At 55.8% G+C, this 23,550-nt stretch overlaps 8 protein-coding genes across 8 annotated transcripts; 3 read left to right on the forward strand and 5 right to left on the reverse strand.

Annotated features, from left to right (window-relative positions):
* Nucleotides 1–426: 426 nt before the first annotated feature.
* On the reverse strand, nt 427–2,775 carry CCMA1212_000498 (putative FAD-dependent monooxygenase; the record flags this gene model as incomplete). Its single annotated transcript, XM_073697964.1, has 4 exons — nt 427–779; nt 966–1,274; nt 1,735–2,026; nt 2,341–2,775. 4 exons carry the CDS (start codon nt 2,773–2,775, stop codon nt 427–429), a joined length of 1,389 nt encoding a protein of 462 aa, XP_073563903.1.
* A 2,661-nt stretch (nt 2,776–5,436) lies between these two features.
* Nucleotides 5,437–6,669, reverse strand: CCMA1212_000499 (60S ribosomal protein L8-B; the record flags this gene model as incomplete). The annotated part of the gene is made up of 4 exons (XM_073697965.1): nt 5,437–5,637; nt 5,698–6,207; nt 6,283–6,354; nt 6,667–6,669. 4 exons carry the CDS (start codon nt 6,667–6,669, stop codon nt 5,437–5,439), a joined length of 786 nt encoding a protein of 261 aa, XP_073563993.1.
* A 511-nt stretch (nt 6,670–7,180) lies between these two features.
* On the forward strand, nt 7,181–8,365 carry CCMA1212_000500 (Cytoplasmic tRNA 2-thiolation protein 1; the record flags this gene model as incomplete). Its single annotated transcript, XM_073697966.1, has 1 exon — nt 7,181–8,365. The coding sequence occupies one exon, from the start codon at nt 7,181–7,183 to the stop codon at nt 8,363–8,365; it is 1,185 nt and encodes a 394-aa protein (XP_073563222.1).
* A 226-nt stretch (nt 8,366–8,591) lies between these two features.
* On the reverse strand, nt 8,592–9,089 carry CCMA1212_000501 (uncharacterized protein; the record flags this gene model as incomplete). The annotated part of the gene is made up of 4 exons (XM_073697967.1): nt 8,592–8,612; nt 8,671–8,765; nt 8,918–9,014; nt 9,081–9,089. The coding sequence occupies 4 exons, from the start codon at nt 9,087–9,089 to the stop codon at nt 8,592–8,594; spliced, it is 222 nt and encodes a 73-aa protein (XP_073563221.1).
* Nucleotides 9,090–9,794: 705 nt separating this feature from the next.
* Nucleotides 9,795–13,252, forward strand: CCMA1212_000502 (Histone acetyltransferase mst2; the record flags this gene model as incomplete). The annotated part of the gene is made up of 3 exons (XM_073697968.1): nt 9,795–10,476; nt 10,538–10,585; nt 10,644–13,252. The coding sequence occupies 3 exons, from the start codon at nt 9,795–9,797 to the stop codon at nt 13,250–13,252; spliced, it is 3,339 nt and encodes a 1,112-aa protein (XP_073562739.1).
* A 403-nt stretch (nt 13,253–13,655) lies between these two features.
* On the reverse strand, nt 13,656–14,402 carry CCMA1212_000503 (uncharacterized protein; the record flags this gene model as incomplete). The annotated part of the gene is made up of 1 exon (XM_073697969.1): nt 13,656–14,402. The coding sequence occupies one exon, from the start codon at nt 14,400–14,402 to the stop codon at nt 13,656–13,658; it is 747 nt and encodes a 248-aa protein (XP_073563315.1).
* A 538-nt stretch (nt 14,403–14,940) lies between these two features.
* CCMA1212_000504 (Nucleoporin NUP145) lies at nt 14,941–21,322 on the reverse strand (the record flags this gene model as incomplete). The annotated part of the gene is made up of 5 exons (XM_073697970.1): nt 14,941–15,051; nt 15,115–16,716; nt 16,773–17,003; nt 17,174–20,931; nt 21,058–21,322. The coding sequence occupies 5 exons, from the start codon at nt 21,320–21,322 to the stop codon at nt 14,941–14,943; spliced, it is 5,967 nt and encodes a 1,988-aa protein (XP_073563224.1).
* A 1,328-nt stretch (nt 21,323–22,650) lies between these two features.
* Nucleotides 22,651–23,346, forward strand: CCMA1212_000505 (Cell division control protein 31; the record flags this gene model as incomplete). Its single annotated transcript, XM_073697971.1, has 2 exons — nt 22,651–22,806; nt 22,900–23,346. The coding sequence occupies 2 exons, from the start codon at nt 22,651–22,653 to the stop codon at nt 23,344–23,346; spliced, it is 603 nt and encodes a 200-aa protein (XP_073563223.1).
* Nucleotides 23,347–23,550: the final 204 nt, after the last annotated feature.

Below are 23,550 nucleotides of genomic sequence, written 5' to 3' on the forward strand. Positions count from 1 at the left end.
CTATATTGAGCATGCGGACATCAGGCCATGAGACGATGCACTACTGGCCGTTTTGTCTTTTTTCCCTGTCTTCCTTTCCCTTCGTTCATGTACTTCGTACATGGAATGATCCGCGGGGCCCTCCCGTTTGCATGCACCAGCAGGGATCGCATTGCTTGGACGAGGTCCCGGAAGCAAGGCCCATTGGCCTTGCTCTGGCCCGCGGATGCCCGGGACAGTCCGGGTCTGTGGTCCAATGAGTCGGCTGTTGTGATGAAAACCTCATTCTGCGTTGCGCCACGCACCAGCTGCTGCAGGCGAACAAGACCTTGAAAATGTGAATCAGAGTTGAATGGCAGAGTGATTTGCTGTGTTTCCTCGTATAAGCAGGATACAGTACATACTCTATCGCTCTCAGCCTGAGGAAAATGATGTGCTAAGCTACAGCTACTTGAGCAGCTCCGTCGATTCGTCGTCGAACTGAAGCATCATCTCGCGCTTGCTCAGCAGCGGGCTGATGCCAGTCGCAGTCTCTCCAAACAGCCTGGAAAAGGCGTGCGCATCTAAGCAAGCCCTGCGCGAGGCCAGCACCCCTGGACGGGCTCGAGAGACGACGGCGTCTTCATAGCTATCTAGCGCCTGGCGCAGAGCCCGCCGGAAATCTAAGCCTTGGCTCTCATCAGTAAGCTGTTGCGAGTCCGCGCTTGAGCTGAAGCCACGATCGGGTGACAGTAGCGGGACGATGTGCGCCGCAAAGTCGAGGACATCTACAATGGCATGGTTGGCGCCTTCGCCTCGGTCTGAGATAGAGTAAGCAGGCGTCACCAATATATTCCGTATTGCGAATGGTATGATCGCAATAGCAGTGATGGTGTTATGCGGGCTCGTAGGAGCTACCAAGCCGAAAATACCAAGGACGGGGGTGTGCCGATGAGACTTCCACAAAATCTCTCCGAGCAAAGGAACACGAGGGGAAAACGACTTACACATCGACATTAGGTGAAACGCATCGCCCATCAGCACCACTTGTTCCTTGGAGTGCAAGCCCGGAGGCGGTGCCCAGTCCAGTACATCCAGGCGCTTGATCTCCGTGTCGGGATGCACATTGTTCAAGACGAGAGAGCGGAAAGGCTCCGACCAAGTCTTTGCGTAGGCGTGCATCAGTTCGTACCGTTCCTTGTTGGTGGCCGGAACGTCCGTGGGCGTTCCGCTGCCCGGATACGGCCACGAGACATGCAGCTGGCAGCTGAAGAGGTCGGGGTCGCTATCAGCCTGGTTTCCAGGGACGTCGAGAACTGTATGTGCAATGCATAGAGATACGTCAGCAAATTGCCTGAGTTTGACCCTGTGTTTTTGTTTCTTTTCCCCGTTCGAGATTCCGCTGCAGATGGCCATCTCAGGACATCTCGTCATATCTCATCACGGAATTTCGTGGCTGCCGCCATGGGAGAGGGGCGATCGCCAGATCCGCAACGGCGGCCGCCGCTCCCGCTTGTACACCGCATGTAGGTAATCTATACGTCGGTGATGGACACGAGCAAGGGCTCCGTATCGTATTGTGAGCTCCACAGGACCAAACGCTGGGAGCGGACCGGAGCCCTAATAACCACCCAATATGGCCAGGCAAAGCCGATTGCAAGATCACATGGAACCCCCGAGAGCTGGACGAAACATGCCCTGACGGAAAGGAAACAAAAGCCAAGTAGGGGGGTTCGAGATATAGAGTTGCAGACTGGGTATTTTTGCGTCACTCACCGCTGAAGTACGTGAAGGAACTGTTGGTCGGCGAGGCGCCCTGAAGAAAGAATAGATCCAGCTTCCGCATTGGCTCGATCTGCTCCGCCGTCAACGAGATCTTGACGCCCATGGTGCGCACGGGCAGGTGCACCATCAGCTTGGACTCGTCCGGGAACAGGGCGCGGCGCACTCGCGACTGGCCTCCATCGCATGCCACGAGCAGCGTGCCGGTGCATGAGGTGCCGTCTTCGAAGCGAGCGCTGACGATGCCGTTGTCGCCGGTATGGAACTCGCTGAGGATTTTCCCCCACTTGAGTCGAGGCGATATTAGCGAGGATACACCATGAAGGTTGTTAAAATACGATGTAAAGTGATCGTGGGAGCGTCGAGTGAAGCAGCAAACAATAGATGAGCAGAGATGGAAGACAGAGGGAGTGAGGACAGAAGGGAAAGTGCAGTAGAAAAGTAATGACGTGGATGCTCGGGCTGCAGCTGTATGGATATCAGATGAGGTAGGTAGGGAAAGCAACAAGGCTTGGAAGGTACAAGAGACATCGTCAACTGCCATCAAACTGCCATCATTCGCAACCAAAGCAGCGCAACTGCAGCTTCAGATTCTCTCACCTCAACATCGATGCCCTCTGCCAGCAACTTGCGCAGCCTCTGGCGAGTGACTCGGATTCTCGCGATCTTCACGGCTCCCGGCGTCTGCGCCTTGAGCTCTCCGCTGTCGAGGTCGAAGAACGGGAATCTCGAAGCTTCACCCCGTCGATCTGCCCATCGATCCACGCTCGACTCATCGCAGATGCGCTGCGCCAGCTCAGATGGCAACGAGCTCTGCAGCGCTGCCAGCGACCAGTGCAGCGTCAGGCCCCAGCCCGCGCCGCGAGTTTCCAGGTCAGCGTCTCGCTCGAATATGCGGTACGAGATGCCCTCGTGCTTGAGCTGCTGGGCGAGCAGCAGTCCGCTGATGCCGGCCCCGATGATGAGCACCAGGGGTTGGGCGTTTCCTGGGGCCGTCGTAGCCCGGGCACCCGAACTGTCAGTGCTGATGGTCATCGTTGGTCGGTCTCTTCCCTCCCGTCTCTTTCTTTGCCTGTTTCTCTAGAAGCCCCGCGATGTAAGGATAGCAAGCGTCACTGAGTTGAACGATCCTTGTTCGGCCAAATAGCGAGCTGATACCCTGCTGCCTGTAAGTGGCAGCGTTTAACAAGCCACACGAGTTCTTTGGAAATAGGAAAGGAAAACGCAAAACGCCCGTGGTGGAGAGTTTCTAATGCGAGATGTTAGATACAAGACTAGACTACGAGTACAGCTCTCGAATCGCTCCGAGTCCCCGCTGTTCTGGGACTGACGCTTTCCACACATTTCAACGCAGCATGCTGGTATCCAAACTGCTTCAAATCGATAGTCTGGCTGCTTCGGAAATTGCAAGCCGGTGACCGTAACGAAAGGGAGAGACAGAGCAGAAAGAGGGAGAGAAACGCGTCATTAGAGCCAGCGAAAAGGTAACCCTTGTTCTGTGATTGCTCTAGCATGCGGATTGTCCGAGACATTCCCCAGCGTTTTTTTCATCCTTCTCCTTCGTCTTTGCCCTCTTTCAGCCATGCTGCATAGGCCGCAGCGGTCCTTTCAGCTACTACTAGACCTCTTCTAGTGCACCTTCGATCGTCCACGTTGCATCCGTCAGCACTCGATGGATTCTATGGAGCTCCGTACAGCAAGCGACCAGGAACGAGGAATTAGTCTGCCATTCAACCTCGGGTCAAGAAGCATGCATGCAGCGCATCTTATGCCAAGAGCAGAAAGGTCCAAGAGAGTATCGAAATACGAGAGGAACCATTTACCTATGCAGCCACCAGAATGCGAAACTGCGAGTGCCTTATATTGTACTGCTGGTCGGAGATTGAGCTCAGGTTCGTTACGTCTTTGCCGTCCTGTTGCACTCAGACTACTAGGGCTATGTAAGGAATTCTTGCCCACCAATCTTCCTTGATTGCCCTTGTCAAATCAGTTCCGCTAGAAGGATCAAAACTATGTGCAATGGCTTCCTGCTTTCTGCTGCACAGATCGTTCGCTTTTAATTAACCTTGGAACAGGAAATGATTGTCGTCGACATGCAAAAGCGACCCGTCAATCAATATCAATCGCGCCGGTTACCGAGCGCAGGGCCGTCAACTCCGGACAGTTCATGTGTTGCCTAGGACCTGGATGGGCATGACGCCGGGGGTACAGTGCTGGTTTCTTCCCGCTCCCAGGCGTCCCAGGGTTGATCCATGGGACACATGTGGCTGGCTGGCCGAAGCAGGGTTCTCTCTGGCCACGAACGCGGACTGATGTCCCGCGAACGAGTCCAGCCCGGATGAGCATCAAGCACCACCGGCCAAGTGGGACACCGGCTTGTAAGGAGTCCCTTGCCGGGACCCATCTGACGGCCCTTTAGGTCGGGTCTAGCACTTCCCGAGAGACTTGCACCATCTTCAACGCGCACTGTGGTCTGCAGGAGTGGGCAGGTTGCTGCTAGCGGACGCCGTCAACAATCTTGAGCCACCCTGTCTTGTCTCCAACAAACAGACGTGTGGGCTTTTGGCCCCCAAACCCACTACCAAATTTCAAAGCTTCTCGGCATGCTGGAATGGCAGAGGAAAGATCGCGTGCTCGTACATGTACCAGCAACCCCGTCAAATTGGCCTTGGCCGGTGAGCTCTGTTTACGGAGCCCCAATATGGAACTCGTATGCAGGCCCAGCGATTCCGTTGGCGGCCTGAGCTTTGGATTCGAGTAGTATGTGACACCGTTCCCGTCTTCACCAGCCTCCTGTTCTCACTTGGATTCATATTCGTTGACCGGACCGAGAAGAATCTGGACCTAATCACTCCCTTGGATGAAAACATGGTTCCATAACCGAACCACGGTTCCTCGAGTTAACAAATCAACAGATACAAGTCGATTCCATACAGAAAACGGGTCGTTGTTACCTTCTAGTCACCTAGTCCGGCAAGCCTTTATTGCTTGCCAACTCCCTTTGTCCCCCGTCTCTGTCTCTCCCAACAGCTTTCTATTCACGCTCGGCCTCTTGGCGGGTTGTCGTTTACGAGACGTTACCCAGTCTGTTTACAACATGTTAGAGAGCTAACCATGCTTCTGCCCTGAGCCTCCCATTAGCTCAACTTCCCACCAGCAGGGAACTTATGTTCACACCACTTAGACAAATGCTGCCTATCCGACGGCATCCGTGATATCCTCTCGACTTGATCCTCGGTCTTTGCAGCTTCGTCGAGAGCCAACGGGCTTAACAGAAGAGCAAGGCGCTCTACACTAGGCATACAGCCCTTTATCCCTTTACCTGAGGAAGATGAAATATTTGCATTCACTACATGTTACCTCCCCTGTGCTCGAGTCTTGGCATGCCCGCTTGTAGAAACGAGGAGGATCGGGGCAATACTTCAGTATTGTCTGGCATCATGTCGGCTGGGCCTTTTGAGCCATGGAATGTTCCATTTGTCGAGGATGCAGCTCAATATTCAGTAGACAGCGTGGTTGACTATCTTGAACCTCAGATTGCTGGTTACGCTCGCTCAATTCACACATGTGGATGGAGCCGTCATTTTTGGGATACACAACTGTGCTGGAAATTCATTCATTTTTTGCCATGCCCTGAACCCTTGAACACCGATGATTATCCCTTGAATCCCAAAGCAACCCGGGTATTTAGAAAGCTTAAATCTTGGTAGCAGCCTCAAGAGCCTTCTGCTTCTTGATAATGCGCATCTGAGCCTTGGCGCCCATGATGCCACCACCCCACTGTCGGCGGACCTGCTCGTGCTTCTCCAGGTAGCCATCCTTGATGGCAGAGACGAGCTTGGACAGCTCAGTCTTGTCCTCGGATCGGACCTCAGTGAGGGCCAGGACAGCGGCGGTCTGGATTCAGGTTAGCTTTTGTATTCATGACAGACACTCTCTGGGGACTCCAAGACTAACCTTCTTGTGGACGACAGTGCCGAGACGGGCCTTGCCCTTGATGATGGCGTAGGGGATACCCATCTTCTTGCAGAGAGAAGGAAGGAAGACAACCAGCTCGATGGGGTCAACATCGTTGGGGATGAGGACCAGGGAAGCCTTCTTGTTCTCAATCAGGCCAACGACGTGGTTGAGACCGTACTTGACGGTGTAGGGCTTCTTGCTGACATCCTCCTTCTTCTTGCCCTCCTTGACGGCGGTAGCCTCCTTCAGGAGACGCTCCTTCTTCTCGACCTTGGTCTCAGGGCGGTACTTGTTGAGGAGCTTGAAAGCCTGGGCGGCGGTGTTGCGGTCAAGGACGTGGTCGAACTGGGCCAGAGGGGGAGGGACCTTGAGGCGCATGCGGAGGATCTTGCGCTGGCGCTGGAGGCGGACATACTCGGGCCACTTCACCATGCGAGACAGGTTTCGCTTGGGCTGGATGTCCTGGCCGATGCCATAGTTGCGAGGGCGCTTCTCGATGAGGGGGTTCTGCAGCGATTCGTTAGAAATCGACGACGCGTTTCTTCACAGAAGGGGGAACATTGCAAATTTTTTTTTACTAACCTTGGGTCCCTTCTTGCCAGCCTTGCTCTGAGGGAACGGAGCAGGGGCGACCTTCTTGCCAGATTTGGGAGGCTGTCATTGAGAAAAGAAGACATCAGCGAGGGGCTCAAGCCAAAAAGTCTTCTCTGAACTCTAACGAGAACGCATTGCGGCATGTTTCAGCACAACAATTTGCGTCTCCAGCCAAGTCTTCACCGTTCGAATTCAACAACACCGCAAAGGTGTGCGAAAACGTCAGGCGGAAAGTTCCAACAGTTGCTTCGCATTGAGACGAAAAAAAGGATCCCAAGCAAAGCACCTGCGGTTATCAATTGCGCTTTCGCGCATTTGACTCACAAACTGTGGCCATTCGAGTCCTGGTATTGTCAGACTGTGTCAACTTACCATCTTGTTCGTTGGGGGGATGGCGATTGTTCGTTGAACAAAATTTCCTTTGAGATGCCGGAGAGGGATGGTTTGCAAAAGAAAAAGGCGAGAAGAGTTCGTCTGCATGTGGGCGGAAAATTAGGGCTTTGGCGTCCCGCGAGTGTGGGGGCGCTAAGAGCTGCTTTAGCTGGAGGCTGAGAAGCTGTGGCTGCTGTGGCGTAGTAGCACGTGATTTCCAGCTCGAGGAAAAAAAGTAATCGATAAGAGATAAGGAAGTACTTTGTACTCCGGAGTCATTTTCAATGTGTGGCGTCGTGATAGTCTCAGTTCTCCGTGAATGTTGTTGGGACATTGAAAAGTCTAGTCTCTTGTTTCAAATCTTTGTTTGTCCTTCTGGATATAAGAACAGACTCCTTGAAAAGAATCTACTCACTAGTCTTTACGTACAGCTCCGCAGCAAGCGTTGAATGATCGACGGTGACCAAGCGGCCTCATTTGTTCTTAACTCATATTTAAACAGATTTCCTACAAGATGCCGCCTGCCACATGCGTGCGCTGTCAGACAAATAAGGCAGTCGTCAAGCGGCCAAAGAATCACCATAAGCTATGCCGCGAATGCTTCATCACCGTCTTTGAGGACGAAGTGCACCATACCATCATCTCGTCCAAGCTATTCTACCCCGGAGAAAAGGTTGCTATTGGCGCTTCGGGAGGCAAAGATTCGACAGTGCTGGCTTCTGTCCTCAAAACCCTCAACGAGCGCCACAAGTATGAGCTCGATCTCGTTCTTCTCAGTATAGACGAAGGCATCAAAGGCTACAGAGATGATTCTCTTGAAACAGTGAAGCGGAACGCAGTTCAGTACGACATGCCCTTGAAGATTGTGGGATACGATGAACTGTATGGCTGGACCATGGATCAGGTCGTGGAGACCATCGGAAAGAAAGGCAACTGCACTTACTGCGGCGTTTTCCGTCGACAGGCGCTGGATCGGGGCGCAAAGACGCTGGGGATCAAGCACGTTGTTACGGGACACAATGCGGACGACGTTGCAGAGACCGTCCTCATGAACCTCCTCAGGGGAGACCTGCCTCGACTATCCCGAAGCACCAGCATTGTCACTGGTGGCTCGTTGAACGACGTCAAGAGGAGCAAGCCGCTAAAGTACGCCTACGAGAAGGAGATTGTGCTCTATGCGCACCACAAGAAGCTGGATTATTTCAGCACGGAATGCATATACAGCCCCGAGGCATTCCGGGGCACCGCGCGAAGTCTGATCAAGAATCTGGAAAAGGTCCGGCCAAGTGCAATATTGGACATTGTCCGGAGCGGCGAAGACATGGCCCGTCTCACGCCGGACAAGGGACAGGGGGCGTGCGCCTGTGACGAGAGTGAGGGGATGGGTGGCTGCGGATCGGCCAACGCTCGAACATCTGGGAACGAGCTGGCGCAGATGGATTCGAATATCAAGAAGCAGCATACGCACGATGGTCTCGAGACCGAGATTACATCAGATGGCACGCCCAAGGTCAATGGCGATGAGGTGGTAAAGCTCCCTGTACGGCAGCGCCGCTCCAAAGACCCGGGCCCCGTCCAGCTACAGACGCTCGGGAAGTGCGTCAAGTGCGGCTACATGTCCAGCCAAGCCATGTGTCAGGCGTGTACCTTGCTGGAAAATCTGAACAAGAATCGACCGGAGATATCACTAGAGGGCTAGGGGGCTAGGTTTTATTTAGTAGATTCGTCAGAAACACAAGCTGTCATTCGCCAATCTCAGTTGTGTCAATCCTCGTTGCAGAGCAATGATGAGCCTGTAATTTTAAGCTGTGGTCCACCATTCGGCGAAGCCAATTCGTAGATTTGTAGTATGGTATATACACTCTTTCTTTCGGATTTCGATGAACCCCCCTTTCTAATGTGTTTCGACTGCGTAACATGACTGCTTAGTTGAATCTTTTCTCCAGCTGCACGAGATATCAGCAATTGTCCGTAAGAGGAGATATTTGCACCGGTTGCCATTACCTTCCACCCATTGCTGAACTCGAATCCCAACGGAGCCTGTGGATTGTCTGTCTGCCCTCTCAGGGTTCCTGTAAGTCGTCGGTCTCGCTCCATCACTTTGAGGACTCGTCAGTATCTAGGCTCAATCGAAACATGCGCGGAGACAGGCTTGGTATCGGTACGATCTATATCAGGAAGTCTTACTTTGCTGTACTTGCATCGTTAGCTATCGCACCAAAAGCACCGCAACGTCCTGCCTTGAGCTGACTGACCTTGTCCCACTGATCCAATGAGTAGCGCGGTCGCTTGCCCTCGTTCTGCCATGTCTTGAAGGCTGCAAGTCCGGTACCCGTGGCGCCGAACATCTATTAACAAGCTGTGAGCGGCCTCGAATCCTCGTCTGGTGAAAACCCGCTCGTTCTGGTACGTACGACAATCATGATGCCATACGGCAGCAGTGTCTCGAAAGGGACGGGCATCGCTGTGGAGGGCCGCCTCGACGGTCTTTTGCCTGGATGTCGATTGAGTCGAAGAACGTAACAAAAGCGCTGGAATCCAGCTGGAGGTTGGCCGCGATGTCGTTCGTGATGCCGAGCCTGCACGTCAGTGAGCAGAGCACCAATTGGAGCCGTCGGATTTGATGCCTGAGGCGTCAGCGGGACATCCCTGCGCCAACAGTACAGTTAGCGCTGTCTGTATTCACGCTGTCCACCCGCAAGCTCTTGGCCGCAACACGCGATTGACGAAGGCGCGCGCACTGTGACTCCTGCTTCCGCGACTTCGGCACCTTGGAGAACGCGACTGTGGTGGCTGTTGGCGCATCGTTTCCCGCAGCAAAAGTCAACAGAAACCGCTGTGGCAACATGCAACTTTCCAGGTGAGAAACGAGTGCACCTCGCTGGGCGTTGATGCGCCCAGAGCCTACACAGTCACACCCAAGGCCCGCCTGAAGCTGACCTGGCAGCAGCAGCATCATTTAGCGAGCTTGCTGCTTCACGAAGCCTACGACGAGCGCGAGGGAGCGCCGTACACGCCGCCCGACTCCAGTCTCTGAGTGTATCCAGTCGCAAACGCTCGGTCCCGCTCGATATGCCATCGTCCGGCCCATATCTTGACCCAGACAGTCCTACTACGTAGCGATAACCATGGCAAGCGCGCAGTCGATGGAGGAGGAGCTGCAGCAGAGCGTCATGCTCTCCGATGATGCTGGTTTCGAGACAGCAGAGTCGGCCGGTGAGGACGCATATTCGCCCGGGCTCGAGAAAACGGGGCCTACGAGCACGGACTTTGCTGAGATTGGTACAGGTGGTCACGACGGCATGGAGGTGGACGAAGATGACGACGAGCTGAGTGATCGCGACGCTTCTGGAGAAGAAATCGACGAGGACATGGATCAAGATGCTGAGGGAGAAGAATACACCGAGCTTGTGGATCAGCAGATTGTCGTCAGCAACGGCCACCCTTTGCGAAGGAACGAGGACGATGAGGAAGACGAAGATGATGACGAGGATGGAGACGAGGATGGAGACGAAGGGGTGGGCGCAGTCAAGATCAAGCCAGGGGATACCGATGACGAAGATGGCGACGACGACGACGACGATGATGATGCGGACGACGACGCGGAGAGTGACGTATCAGATCTGCTGAGCGTTGCCGAAGATGAGTCTGACGAAGAGCCCGCCTGGGAAGAAGCGGGAGGCGTGGAAGAAGACGATGAATCGGAAACGGCCCCCACGAATATCTGCATGTTCTGTCGACAAGATGAAGAAAACGACCCAAGCGAGGATTTCGAGGCATTCCTGACATGCATCAGGTGTAACGAAAATGGTGGGTGCTCGAGGCGTTTGGAAGAATGTCAGGGCAGACTTGGCTGACAGATACATGTCAGCTCACCAGCAATGCGCGCGAGATGCGGCGGCTATGAGCGAACAGAACGGTAAGCCCCTGTGAGATAGTGCAAAGGCGAAAAAGAAGTGTCGCTGATTCGTGTCTAGATGCAAAACGTTGGAGATGCCCCGAGTGTGACAATGGCGACTCTGACCGGGAGGGACCGGAGGAAGAGGAACGAGAGAGGGGGGCAAGCGTTGACGGCGAAGCAAGAAATGAGTCGCAGCTCTCTGACGCCCCTGCCGACGTCTCCCCTGGGCGGCGGATGCAGGATGGTGTGGAGGCAGGAGGCGACCGCACACCCCACGCAGAGGCATCAAGTGAGCCTCGCATGCTGCGGAAGAGGAAGACTTCGTCTGCCGAGCCCGAAGAGGCTACTGTTACCCTGCGAAGGCGACGGCGCGGCCTCTCTACAGATGCCACGTCGGCCAACGAAGATACTGACAGCAGGTCGGCGGAGCAAGCCAGGGGGAGCTCTCGCGCGGTTCGGCTGAAGATCTCTCGCCCGTCTCTCGTCGTTGTCGACAAGAAGCTGCCAGCGTCTCTGGTGGTGACGATGCGTGTCCGACCGGGTAATCTTAAGGAGATACTTTCCCGCAGGCGAAGAGAGAGGAGGCGTTCCGGAACAAGCGGACGACGGCCGCGGACACCAGTCTCATCGTCGGCCGTCCGCCGCAACTCCACGGCTGTTACAGCAACACCGACCGTCCTTCAGACGCCGTTTACCACTGATTTTTACTCAACACCATTCTACTCGCTGTTTGACAAGGAAACCGAAGATATGAAGGGGAAGCCCTATGGGGGCATCTTGACGGAAGCAGAAGCAGACACATCAAAGACCCTGCCGCAGCCTGAGGATCGGAAACGGTTCGACCAGGCCAAGCAGCGTGCAGAAGACGAGTGGAGGGCTCGTGTCTTGCAAATGCAGGCGGAGGTGGACGTGCCCGTTCGCAAGTCGAAGAAGTCGAGCGACAATGCGAGCCAGATAGAGTGCATCGAGTTTGGCGGCTGGGAGATTGATACCTGGTACGCAGCGCCATATCCAGCCGAGTACAGCAGGAACCGCGTGCTCTACATCTGCGAGTTCTGTCTCAAGTACATGAACTCGGACTATGTGGCGTGGCGGCACAAGCTCAAATGCGCGGCGAAACACCCCCCTGGCGATGAGATTTATCGACACGGGTCAGTGTCGGTATTCGAGGTGGACGGCCGGAAGAATCCGGTCTACTGCCAGAACCTGTGTCTGCTGGCAAAGCTATTTCTGGGGTCCAAGACGCTGTACTACGACGTTGAGCCGTTCCTGTTCTACGTCTTGTGTGAGTACGACGACTGCGGCTACCATTTCGTCGGCTACTTTTCCAAGGAGAAGCGCGCCAGCAGCCAGAATAACGTGTCGTGCATTCTCACCTTGCCGATCCACCAGAGAAAGGGATACGGCAACCTGCTTATTGATTTCTCATACCTCCTCACCAAGGTAGAGGAGAAGACGGGTTCCCCCGAGAAGCCACTCTCGGACATGGGACTTGTCTCCTACAGAAATTACTGGCGCCTGCGGCTTTGCCGATACTTTATCGAGACGATGAAGGATGACCAGCACAAGCAAACAGGCCTCAGCATCCGGCAGATATCAGACGACACGGGCATGACGCCCGACGACGTGATTGCTGCCCTGGAAGGTCTTCGAGCGCTGGTGCGAGATCCGCAGACAAAGGTGTACGCCTTCCGGATCGATCTAGAGTACTGCCGACAGTACGTGGCCAAGTGGGAGTCAAAGGGCTATGTGCAGCTGAAGCCCGAGGCTCTGGCCTGGACGCCATACGTGATGGGCCGCAGCAATGCCGTCAACTTTGAGCTGGGCCCGCCCATTAACACGATCGCCCCCCGAGAGGACGACGAAGCCAAACTCGAGGAGGGCGTGAATGGCATATCTGGAGGAGGCCACTCAATGATGATGGATGGCGACATGAACGACGGCTCACAGCCGCGAGTTGGTTCCGCGTCGGAAATGGGCGACTCAGCCAACGGCCACCCCGGGTTCACGCCTCTCATGTCCATTGAGAACAAGACGGCTCCCGAAGACAAGGAGAACGCGGAGCCGCGAGACGAAGCCATGGATGATGTACATTCGCAGCCGGACTGGATGCTGCCATATCGCGATATACCACCGAGCCGCTTCGAGGTGTTCCCGCCCGTAGCCGGTGGCCGCCGCGCTGACCGCTCGCGACAGAGTGTGAGCAGACCATTGGCGCCTCGCCCGGGAGCAGCCAGCTCTCGGCCGCGGCCAAAGAGGGCGGGAGGAAGCGCGCGGCGAACTACCACCAGCCGCCCCAGAAGCTCCGGGACCAGGAGGAAGACGGGCGGCACTGGTCGCGGCCCCGGCAGGTGGCCCAAGGGGACGAAGAAGTCAGACTACGGCAACGCGGATAGCGGGCCGGGATTGCCCCCTGGCTGGAGAGACAAGATCCCCCACGCGCCAGACAAGGGCACGGACGGCGACCGCAGCGTCACGACGTCTTTGGGGGACGAAGAGCCGGCCAAGGACGAGGTGCGGGTCATGACGCCCCAGCCGTCGAGCAATGGCTTTGCGCACGGCGTGCAGCTGGGCGGCCAGGCCATCGAGAGGTCCGGCAGCCGCGGGATGAACGGGAGAGGCGCAGATGGTGAGGAGGAGGAAGAGGAAGAATTGGACGTCGATGCCGAGGGTGAAGAAGAGTAATGAAAGGTGGGGGAAAAGGATTCACAGAGCACGACCGATTTTGCTGGCTGGGCTGCCCTTTACACCTTGCTCCTTTGTTTCCTTTGAGCTCGTATTGAGGAAGGGGGGAAGAGCTCGACATGCAGTAGGGCGTTGGAAAGGAATCCAAAACCGAATCTTTACCGTGTTTTATTGATTTGCTGCTTTTTTTTCACCGGTATTCGTTGGGAAGGGCCGGCGCAAAGGCTGGTTGGGCGGCGCCTAGGGACAATCGGGGGTGGTTTCATGATATACCTCTCTTTTCTTTATATCTTGATGTTATTGTATTGCTGTGCCGAGGAAGACGGAAGTGTAGAGTGAGCAATGCATTGAAAGGTATTGGCTCCTTTGCTTGATATGGACGCCGTCGATGCTATATAATTGATCATGACAGTTGACCCTCGCCATCATCGTCATCATTCTCATCATAATCATCGCCTCCAGCATCACCGTCGCCTTCACCACCATGATCGCCCTCCTCCCTCCTCCTCTCCTCCCAAAACCCCTTTCCATAACTCACAAGAATCTCCTCCCCCTTCCTAATCCCCCCCTCAACCCCCTTTTTCTTCTTCCCCTTCTTCCCAGCACCACCACCAACCGCCCAAACACCCACACAAACCTCCCCCCACCTCTCACAAAACGCATTCCCAAACCTCGCATTCGGCCTCCCCTTTTCCCTCCCGCACGGAACCCCCCTATAATCGTTCACAAACCGCCCCTCGTTGCCCCCCAGCGCCGCATCCGCCGCGACATCCATCTCCCTCTCAAGCCAGATATCATAGTCGCTCTCCTCGCTCGTCGTCCCCCTGCCGTGCAATCTGCCCAAATACGCGACGATGAGCTCCCCCGGAGAGATGTTGGTTGCGGCAAAGAGCCCGAATTGGCCGTATGCGGGGTGGAGGGGGTCGGTGATGGGGAGGATTTTGACGCGAGGGCAGGGGGTTTCTGTTGCGGGGGAGGAGGCTGGGACGACGGGGAGTGTGTTGCCGTCGTCGTCGAGTTGGGATTGAGTGGTGGTGGTGGTGGGTTTTGTGCGAAGGAATTGCAGTTGGGTGGGTGTCAGGTCTTTGCCGTGTTGGGGGGCTTTGAAATAGGGGAGTGAAGGGGGCCAGTTTTTGGGTCTGGAGGACATGGTCAAGATGTATATGTGTGTGTGTGCGTCTTCTTCCTCAAGGTGTGAAGTGAGTGCTTGGATTGCTTGAGAAGCACAGCAATATTTGGTTGAGTGGGAGTTGGAAGAAGAGGAATCCACCAAAGATTTGGCGTTAGACCAGTAGTCATATATGCGGTCTTGGGTCGAAGAATCAACGGCAAAAAGACGTACAGAACGTCCACAAAAAATATACATCGACTTCACATGCATCTTGATACAGATCGCATCAATTGACGTAAAACAGCAATTATACTACAGTACTAGTTAAGCCCCTGCCTGGCTCTTCCTTTTCTCTGCCCTTCACATCAACGATTCTGCCTAAGCCTCCGCCACCAGTCTGCATATCCTCCTTCGTCTCTTGTATAGCAATAGAAAAGGAGACCCAAAAAAAGAGAGAGAAACAGAAACAACATTATAAATCAGATCCCTCCATCGCAGCAGGTATTTCCGGGCCTTATTCGGTTCATCTCGTCCCGCCTGGTCTCATTTCCCATTCTCACTCGCAAGTTCCCACTGCCTAGTGCGACATGACCTCTCTGTAGCGATCAAGGCTCAGGTCTACTGAGTAAGCGAGCAGTCGGTCTTGGGTAAGTGGAAGGCTCAAGATTCTGGATCGAAGTTCCATATCCTGCAACCGTGTTAGTAGGGGATGATGAATAGAAGGATATGGATTAATCCAGTAGCCACATACCTGTTTCTGCCGTGTCAGCTTGACGATTTCTCGAGCAGTTTCGTCCGCCATGTCGGAAATGGCAGCGTATCGAGTAATGTTACTCTCCACTCCAACGTCCTTCATCGCGTTCAGGCCAGCGAGGAGCCTGTCGAGCAGGGCAGGCGATGCGCTTTCTCCTCTGCTGCGAGACTCCATCAGCTGGAGGAAATGGCTGTAAATCTCACCACCCTGGGTCCATTCAGCAATGTCTTGTTGACGGTCTTGGAACTGCGAGATGAGAGAGGACAGGCCAGCGTAATCACGCTCAACAATGGCCTGAGGAGCCACCTGTTGGACCAGGATGCGGTGGGCTTCGACATGCGATCCCGCTCGCAAGAGGCACTGCACTTCGGCCACGGCATCTTTCTTGACGCATCGCATGTAGAGCGCAAGGGCTTCCCAGACCCACGCTGCCGGGACGCGATACTTTTCCGTGAGGGTGATGAAGTTGGCATCTGATTCAGACCCGATCAGATCAGCGTGTTGGCAGAGATGCTCCTGGAGAGCCTTCTTGCGTGCTGCCGTGCGGTGCAGATGCAGCAACACAAAGGCAGCCTCGAGCCACTCTCCTGCTCGGGTAAGCTGGGCAGCATACGCAAGAGTAGCTGCATCGGCCTTCTCGATCCCGTCTGTGCCGTATGAGACCTTGCCTGTCGAGGTCAAGGCGAGGCCCAGCTGCCATCGGAGTCTCGCCTCAAGAGGGGATAGCTGTGAGTTCTCGGGACGAAGAACAGCCTCCAGGTCGGCGTCAGCGTCAGCATACAGCTGCAGCAGGCCCCACAAGAGATCCTGGCGGGAGTCAATGTTGGCGTCATCCCAGAGAGGAGCGATGCCCTGCTCAATATACCAAGGGCGAGGCAAGTCTTCCTTGTCCTGACTGATGTCGTCCTTGAAATTTTCGACGGCGACGGACAAGTCATCGTGGCTCGAGATAGCATACCACAAGCGCAGGCCAAACGACTGCTTCCAGTCCAGACCGAATTTCTTCGAGATGACGAAGGAATCGACCCGGTCCTCGTTGGGCACGCCCTTCAGGCCTTCGCAAACACACACATTCCCTGCCAACAGTTCGTAGATGGTACGGATAGCCTCGGAGAATTCGGACAGCATTTTGGAGTCCAGCCACGACTTGATCTGCTCCCTCATTTCCCTCTTTGCAACTTCACTAGTGCCGATCAGGGGGAGCAGAGTGGCAAGGCGGAAGTTTTTGCCATCTAGCAGATGCTTGCAGGCCTCGGGAATCCGGTGACCTGCGAGGCATGCGAGCGCCTTCTCTTCGCTGGTGGCCGCCAAGCCGACGGCTGTGGACGAGGCCCGTTCGACCAGATCGGACCAGAACTGGGACAGCTTATTCCTGCGCACCAAATGCTCCTCGTCCGTCGAATCTAGGTTGTTCAAATCGTCGAACAGAATGCTGGCGAGCTCCCAGACCTGCTTCTCGTGGATGCTGGCCGCGTCATTCGTGTTCTTGTGATGGTACAGGCTCTTGAGGCTTGTAACATGCAGGGTGGCATGGGGCACTCCTTCGACGAGGCGAATCTCAGTTACGACATCCTGGGATCGCAGAAATTTCTTTGAAGGCTGCAAGGAACACGTTAGACATTGCTATTGCGCTCATCAAAGCCAGGAAAACAAACCTCAGCAGTGAACGTAGCAAGGCGGATCTCCTGTTCATCGGTCTGGATACTGGATCGCTGAAATGTGAGAATATCCGTCATGTCGCGTATGGACCGACGCGAGTGCGAGCCGTCAAGCGACCGAACCAAGACAAGGGTCTCATCCGGTCCCCAAGTTGGCCTCGATGCGCTGTGAAACGCGAGCTCGTCATCTTCAGCCGTGACAACCTTAGCCTGTCGTTCGTAGGGCAACTATATTTGACACCAATTTTTTTTAGCATTTTATTTCAACCTTTGTTTACATACACAATGAGCATTCGCCCCAGTCCGCAAGGGCAGAGGAAAGAAGAAGAAAACAGGGGGAACAGTTATTAATCTCAAAGGGTAGAGTGTCAATATCACGAAACAATGAGGGTACCGACCTTGGGGAAACCTTGGGCAGACGGAGAAGCGTTCAACTCCCGGCGCGCCAGCTTCGGCTTCGGCTTCTCAAACAAGGAATTCATCAAGTCGATACTCGTGGCAAACCCATGGCCTTGATCCATACCAATCTGAGCCCTCATCGCAGCACCATCCTTCCTGTCGGACCGGGTCAAGCTTTTGCCCCAGATGGAGGACTTTCGAAAGTCCCCTTCATCGCCAAGATCAAACGTGACCGTCTTTCCCCCCTGCTTATGGGGAGACTCGGCCAGCTCTCTCAGCAGGTAGCGGTCCCGCTTCATGGGGCTGACCGTCTTCCTCAACATTTCCATCCAGTCGTCACCGTCTGCAACTTCCAGTTTGACGGGGCCAGCCGAGTCCTTAATGGCTCTCATTCTGGCTCTGAGGATGCCACCAGGAGTCGCGGTCAACCGCTTGGTATCCTGGCCACCCTCGGACGAGGCATCGTCATGCTCCGCGGCGAGATGCTGTCCGATGGAAGACCTCGTCATGTCTTCATCCTCGGACATATCATACTCTGCGATGTCGTCGCCGGTCATTTCATTTTCCAGCGACAGCTTGACATCATGTGTGGCAGAGTCCGCGGAGCTAACCCCTAAAAAAGACTGCGGTCCGGTCTGCTCAGTCGTAAACATTCCTTCCTCTTCGTCGAACGCGCCGGGCAGCATGTGCGATTGAGAAAACACCATCGCGTTATCATCTTGCGACGCGGTTGGTGCGTGTTGGAACGTCGCCGGCGGTGCCATGGTCGACAATGGAGCGGCAGCAGGAAGATCGAGGGTTGTGTCAAATTCAGTCTCGTCGTCAGAATCGTCCAGTCCGTAGGTTGTGAAATGCTCAACGGAAAAGGTCCAGACGCCGGTCTCTGGATCGTAGCTTTCGAAAGTGGTGTCGGGAATGCGCTTGAGCCGCTCAATGTGCTTGTTGAAGCGTTTCGGATCGTTGGCGATCCTCTTGTCTCGGCCACCACGAGGCCAGGATTGCTCCAGTGAGATTCTGGCAGGCACGTTGAGGCCCTTGCCCACAGGCGGCTTCTTCGCCGCGATGGGGTAAACAGTCGCCGACCGAGGCTCTAGCTGGATGATACCGCCGCAAAGCTCGTCCAAATCGATGCCGCTGAGATCAACAGGGACCTTGAAGGTGATGGAACCGACGTTTTCTCGACCAACAGTGAAGTTGTCAACCCGCTGGCGCTGAATTCTATTCATGTTCTGGATTTCCTCTTTCGTGGGCTCCATCCAGTATTTACCGGGGGCATTGTCAAAGCCGTTGGCCGGGGGCTCGGGAGTGCCAGCCTCTTCCTCCTGGACGATGGCCAGTTCCTTATCCTTGCCCTTGACCTGCTCCATGTCGGGAGTTCGAAGTCCGTTCGAGACGGGGGTCGCCTTGTCGGATCGAGGTGTCTCCTCACTGGGAGTTTCCGGCACATCTCCAGGGGCTGGCAGAGCTGCGCGGACCGGAGTAGAGTCTTCGCCGTCCACATTGGTATCGAAGCTAACACGCTTGGACAGCTTTCGTGGGCCGGTTCCATTATCGCCATTCTGCCTGTCTCTCTGCGGCGTGGAGAAGAGGTCGCTCCTCAGTTCGCGGTTAATAACCAGCTTCTTCGAGCCCGTGTTTCCATACCAGCGCGTGTTATTCGTGTTCGAAAAGGCACCAGGCAGAAGGATGCTGTCGTCGACGTTGACGGTGCGGCGCAGGCTGTTCGAGGACACGCTCTTGGTGAGGGAGGTTCCGCTGCCGGTGCCGCCGAGCAAGCTACGGCCCAGAGTGCTGGGAGTGCCAGAGAGGCCTGCAGGGCTTGCACCTCCAGGAGTCCCATAGTTGCTGTAGGAAAAGCCGAAGCCCCTCTTCTGAGGCGTGCCGAAGCGGCCTGACGCCGCGGGGGTGAACTTGTACATGGGGAAGATGGATGGTCTCTTGGGCTTCGGCTGTCCGCTCAGGGGAACCGCGAGCGGACCAGGATTCGGGACTTCGCCTCCACTAACTCCAGAGAACAGCGACGGCGAGCCATAGGCAGAGACGTCGTTCAGGTTCGCAGTGAGTCCCTGGGGCGCGTTGTTCGCTTGCTGGGAAGCCCCAAGCAAAGAGCCGCCGAGGCCAAGCCCCTGCTGCTGTTGGTTACCAGCGTTGCTGAAGAGGCCGCCCTGAGTTCCCGCCGCAGTGTTGCCAAAGAGTCCTCCACCTGGAGCAGCCGGCGTGGATCCGAAGAGGCCACCAGGCTTCTGCTGGTTCGCTGTTGACCCAAAGAGGCCTGTACCACCAGCTTGTTGAGTCTGAGCGGTGGTGCCAGTGCCTCCGAAGAGGCCTGTTCCGCCGGTATTGCCTTGCGCACCGGTGGTCCCACCAAAGAGGCCGGTGCCCGTAGCTGGCTTGGCTCCAAAAAGGCCTCCAGTGTTGGTGTTTGTGCCGCCCAGGCCCGTCGTTCCCTGCTGCTGAGTGCCACCGAAAAGGCCGCCGCCGGTATTGGTAGCGGCGGGCGTGGAGCCGAAGAGTCCACCCGTCGCTGGTTTTTGCTGAGTGTTTCCAAACAATCCTCCAGATTGCTGGGTCTGAGGCTGGCCAAACAGACCTCCCGAGGGAGCTTGCTGCTGCTGAGCGTTGTTCCCAAAGAGACCCCCACTAGGCTGCGCGTTGGCGTTGGCATTTCCGAAGAGACCACCGCCAGTCGTATTCGTATTAGAGCCGAAAGCGTTGCCGGTGGTTCCTCCAAAGCCCGTCGATGTCGTGCTTGGGTTGTTTCCGAAGCTGAAGCCAGTGCCAGCGGGTTTGTTCTGAGTGTTGCTGCCGAACAGGCCGCCGCCAGTGTTGGTCGCAGCGGTATTCGTCGAGCCGAAGAGCCCACCACCGGCGGTGTTTGTCGAGCCAAAGCCAGATGTGGCGGTGTTGGTGTTGCCGCTTCCAAACAAGCCGCCGGTTTGGCTCTGCTGAGTGGTGTTTCCAAAGAGTCCTCCGCTTGGCTTGTTGGCATTGCCAAAGAGGCCACCACCAGTGTTGCTAGCAGTGTTGTTTGCCCCAAAGCCACCGCCGAAGCCAGAGGTTGCGGTGTTCCCGGTGTTGGTGTTGGATCCAAACAGTCCACCGGCGGTGTTTGTCGCTCCGAAGCCGCCAGTCGCGGGTGTAGTCGTCTGGTTGCCCGCGCCAAAGCCACCGCCGAAACCTGAGCTCACTCCAAAGGCGCCGGCACCGCTGGGATTGCCGTGTCGTCTCCCTTGGGCATAGTCGGCCAATCTCAGCTCATCAGCAGACCACTTCTTATAGGGGTCTTGGAACAGGATGTTCTGGAAGGCATTGGACTGATTGGTGCTGCTGTTGGGCTCTTTCTCGGTGAAGGCCTGGAACGGAGTGACAGCCGTGCCGGGAGGATCGCCACTGGCGCCGCCCCCGAGGGTATTTGTCGAGCCAAAGTTGCCAAAGCCCGTGCCCGTAGTGGTGGTGTTGGAGCCGCCGCCAAAGAGAGACGAGCCCGTGTTCGCAGTTCCGAAACCGCCTGCTGGTTTATTAGCATTGCCGAATAGGCCGCCGCCAGTGGTGTTACTGCCAAACGCAGAGGGGGTAGTAGTAGTGTTGGTGTTTGACCCAAAACCACCAAATCCCGTACCGGTGCTGCTAGGGGCGCTGGAGCCTCCGAAAAGACCACCTGAAGCAGTAGTAGTAGTGCCTGTCGAGCCGAAGGCAGGCTTGCTGCCAAAGCCGCCCGTGTTTGATCCAAACCCGCCTTCATTACCTTGGTCAGTAGCTGGGAGACAAAGAGGAAACCAGGGCGACGCCAGGAGAGGGAATCGTCAGGGCCGAGGAAAGCAGCCCACGAGCCTCATGGGGCTNTGGGTTCACGCCGCCTTTCAGTCACGGGAAAGAAACTTACCGGCTGTCGAGCCAAAGCCGCCAGTGGTATTGGTGTTGCTGCCAAACATGCTGCCGCCGGTGTTGGTATTGGTGCCGAATCCTCCTCCAGTGTTGGAGCCAAAGCCTATATACCCCGCGGTTAGTGACTGGTGTAACGCCCCGTCGTGATCGAGGTTGAATGTACCTGACGAGGTGGTGTTATTGTTGGCCCCAAAGCCACCGAATCCGCCCGTCGACTGCTGCTGGTTGTTCGAGCCGAAGCCCCCAAATCCGCCGAACGACATGATGGGCGTCCGTGTGTCGCGGTATTCGGAGGGAGTGACTGGTGCTGCGAGCTACCCCCTTGTGGTGGGATGCTGCCTTTGCTGTGGTGAAGTGGGTGCTTCGCGAAAGAGGGACTCGAGATGGGCGCGATTCAGTATCGGCCACGGACAACAAATCGAGAATGGCGGGCGAAAGCGCGCATAGGCGACGAAAAGGGGACAAGCGGTAGCAGAAGCCGCTTCAGTTGAGCAAGCCCCGCTGTGAGGCGATGAGTCGATGATGGAAAAGTCGCGTTCTGGCGAGCTGATGGCCTTATTTTTTCTCGTTTCCGAGGGCTGAGCCGCGACAAAGGGCGCCGCCGACCGAGAAGCCGAAAGAACCGTCAAAGAATCGAGCGCGAGACAGAGAAAGAAACGAAGGAGAGTGTAAGCTGTCGATCAGAGACCCGAGAGGTGCAGCGGCGAAGGGCTGGTGCCTCTTTAATACCTCTGGCGAGATGGTCACCTTGAGCTGATGAGCAGCACACAGGGAGGCAAAAGTTGGGAGGTCAAGGCAAAATGACGGCTGCTTTTGCTTTGGTCAGCTCAGCTTTTTTTTTCGTGTCGCTGCTGCAGGCGCTAAAAGGCACCTCTGTGCTGGGCCAAGGCTGACTACGGCTAGCTTCAATGTTGGTGCCTCAGACAAGACTTTGCCCTCCCATTGGCCCAAGCGACCGTGCTGACTAACAACCGCCAATCAGCGCCGCCAATTGCTCTGCCTGGAGCCAGGTCGCGGGTGCCTGGGCCACTGCCTGGGGAGTGCTTTGGTCAGGCGCTGCTCCCCCCTGTGAGGCAGCGTTCCCTCAGCAAGCCAGGCGACAGCGTCAGTGGGTGCGTTGGGGGGGGCTTAGAGCCTGAAGGCCGCTGGATCGCGAGCGCAACCCGCCCTGTTGGGCGGCGCGTCAAGCTCCGTCGCGTCGCATCGATCCCTCGTCCGGCAAAATATTGACACTCGATTCCTAACCTCAACCCAAGCAAAACCAGTCTCTCAGTGCTTCTGTGCTAGCTGCAGACGGGCCTCCTCTTCATTTTACTTATTCCTGTTTATACCACGCATCTCGCGTTCTCCGTACTAAATCTTCGTTCCGTCCCTCCTACTGCGTCATTACTTACGGCTTGGGCTCGTTTCCCCATTTCGATCAAACCCCGTATAAGCTTCTGAGAGAAAAAAAAAAAAAAAAAAGAAGACGAACAGCAAGAATATAGTCCAATCCGCTTTGGATACGGTATCGCATACGCAACGCGCAACTTGACGACTCGCTCGCTTGGCTTCACGAGGACAACACACGGCTCCTCATCCCGCCTCGATCATGAACTCCCACACGCCTCGCCCTTTTCCAGGGCGATCAATAGCAGGAGGATCCAACCAGCACTCGCAGCAACGGAACCCCCCCGCGCCGCAGGTCTCTTCGAACGAGGACTACGGAAACATCGCCGACGAGGATCGCGAACACATTGACGAAGTCGTAAGTTGCTGCGAAAGAAACAAAGAAAAAAGAAAACTCCGTCTGCTGTTCTCTTCTCACACGTTTGGCGCTCTGCCACGCCCGCTGCTCTAGTTCGACCTGATGGACATGAAGAAGAAAGGGTGGCTGAACAGCTACGAATTCAAACACTCGCTCGCCGCGCTGGGCTTCGACATGCCCAAGCCCGACTACTGCAGAGAACTCGAACACTACGGCACGGTACCGCCCGACTGGCGAGATCCCCACAGCTGTCCCGTCAACCGCCTGCTCATCTACCCCGATCAGTTCCGGTTATGCGCCGCAAAGCTCATCGCCAGGCGGGACCCGCGCGAGGAGGCGATCAAGGTCTTCAACATGTTCGACTATGACCAGGACGGCATCATCTCGGTCGAGGACATGCGCCATCTCGCCCAGGACATCAAGGAAGAGCGCACAATGACGGACGAAGAGATACAGACCATGATAGAACACCTCGACCACGACGGCAAAGGCGGGGTGAACCTGGAAGAGTTCATACAGATGATGGAGGAGGCTGGCTAGTTGGGCACCAGGGGGGAAGGCCGAAACAGTCATTTGACGACACAAAAGCTCCATCCCAAATCCCTGCCCGCTTCGTCGACAAGGTCATGACGTCCACAGCACAGAGCTGTTCTCGCCATAGCAAACATGGCTCGCCTTCTCGAACACCCGCCCTCGTCAGGATGTACGGGAGCCTGATCGGTTCACCCAGCAGCCCAGAATGTC

Source organism: Trichoderma ghanense, assembly GCF_004382785.1.
Source record: "Trichoderma ghanense strain CCMA-1212 chromosome Unknown scaffold_0, whole genome shotgun sequence".
NCBI classification, from domain to species: Eukaryota; Fungi; Ascomycota; class Sordariomycetes; order Hypocreales; family Hypocreaceae; genus Trichoderma; species Trichoderma ghanense.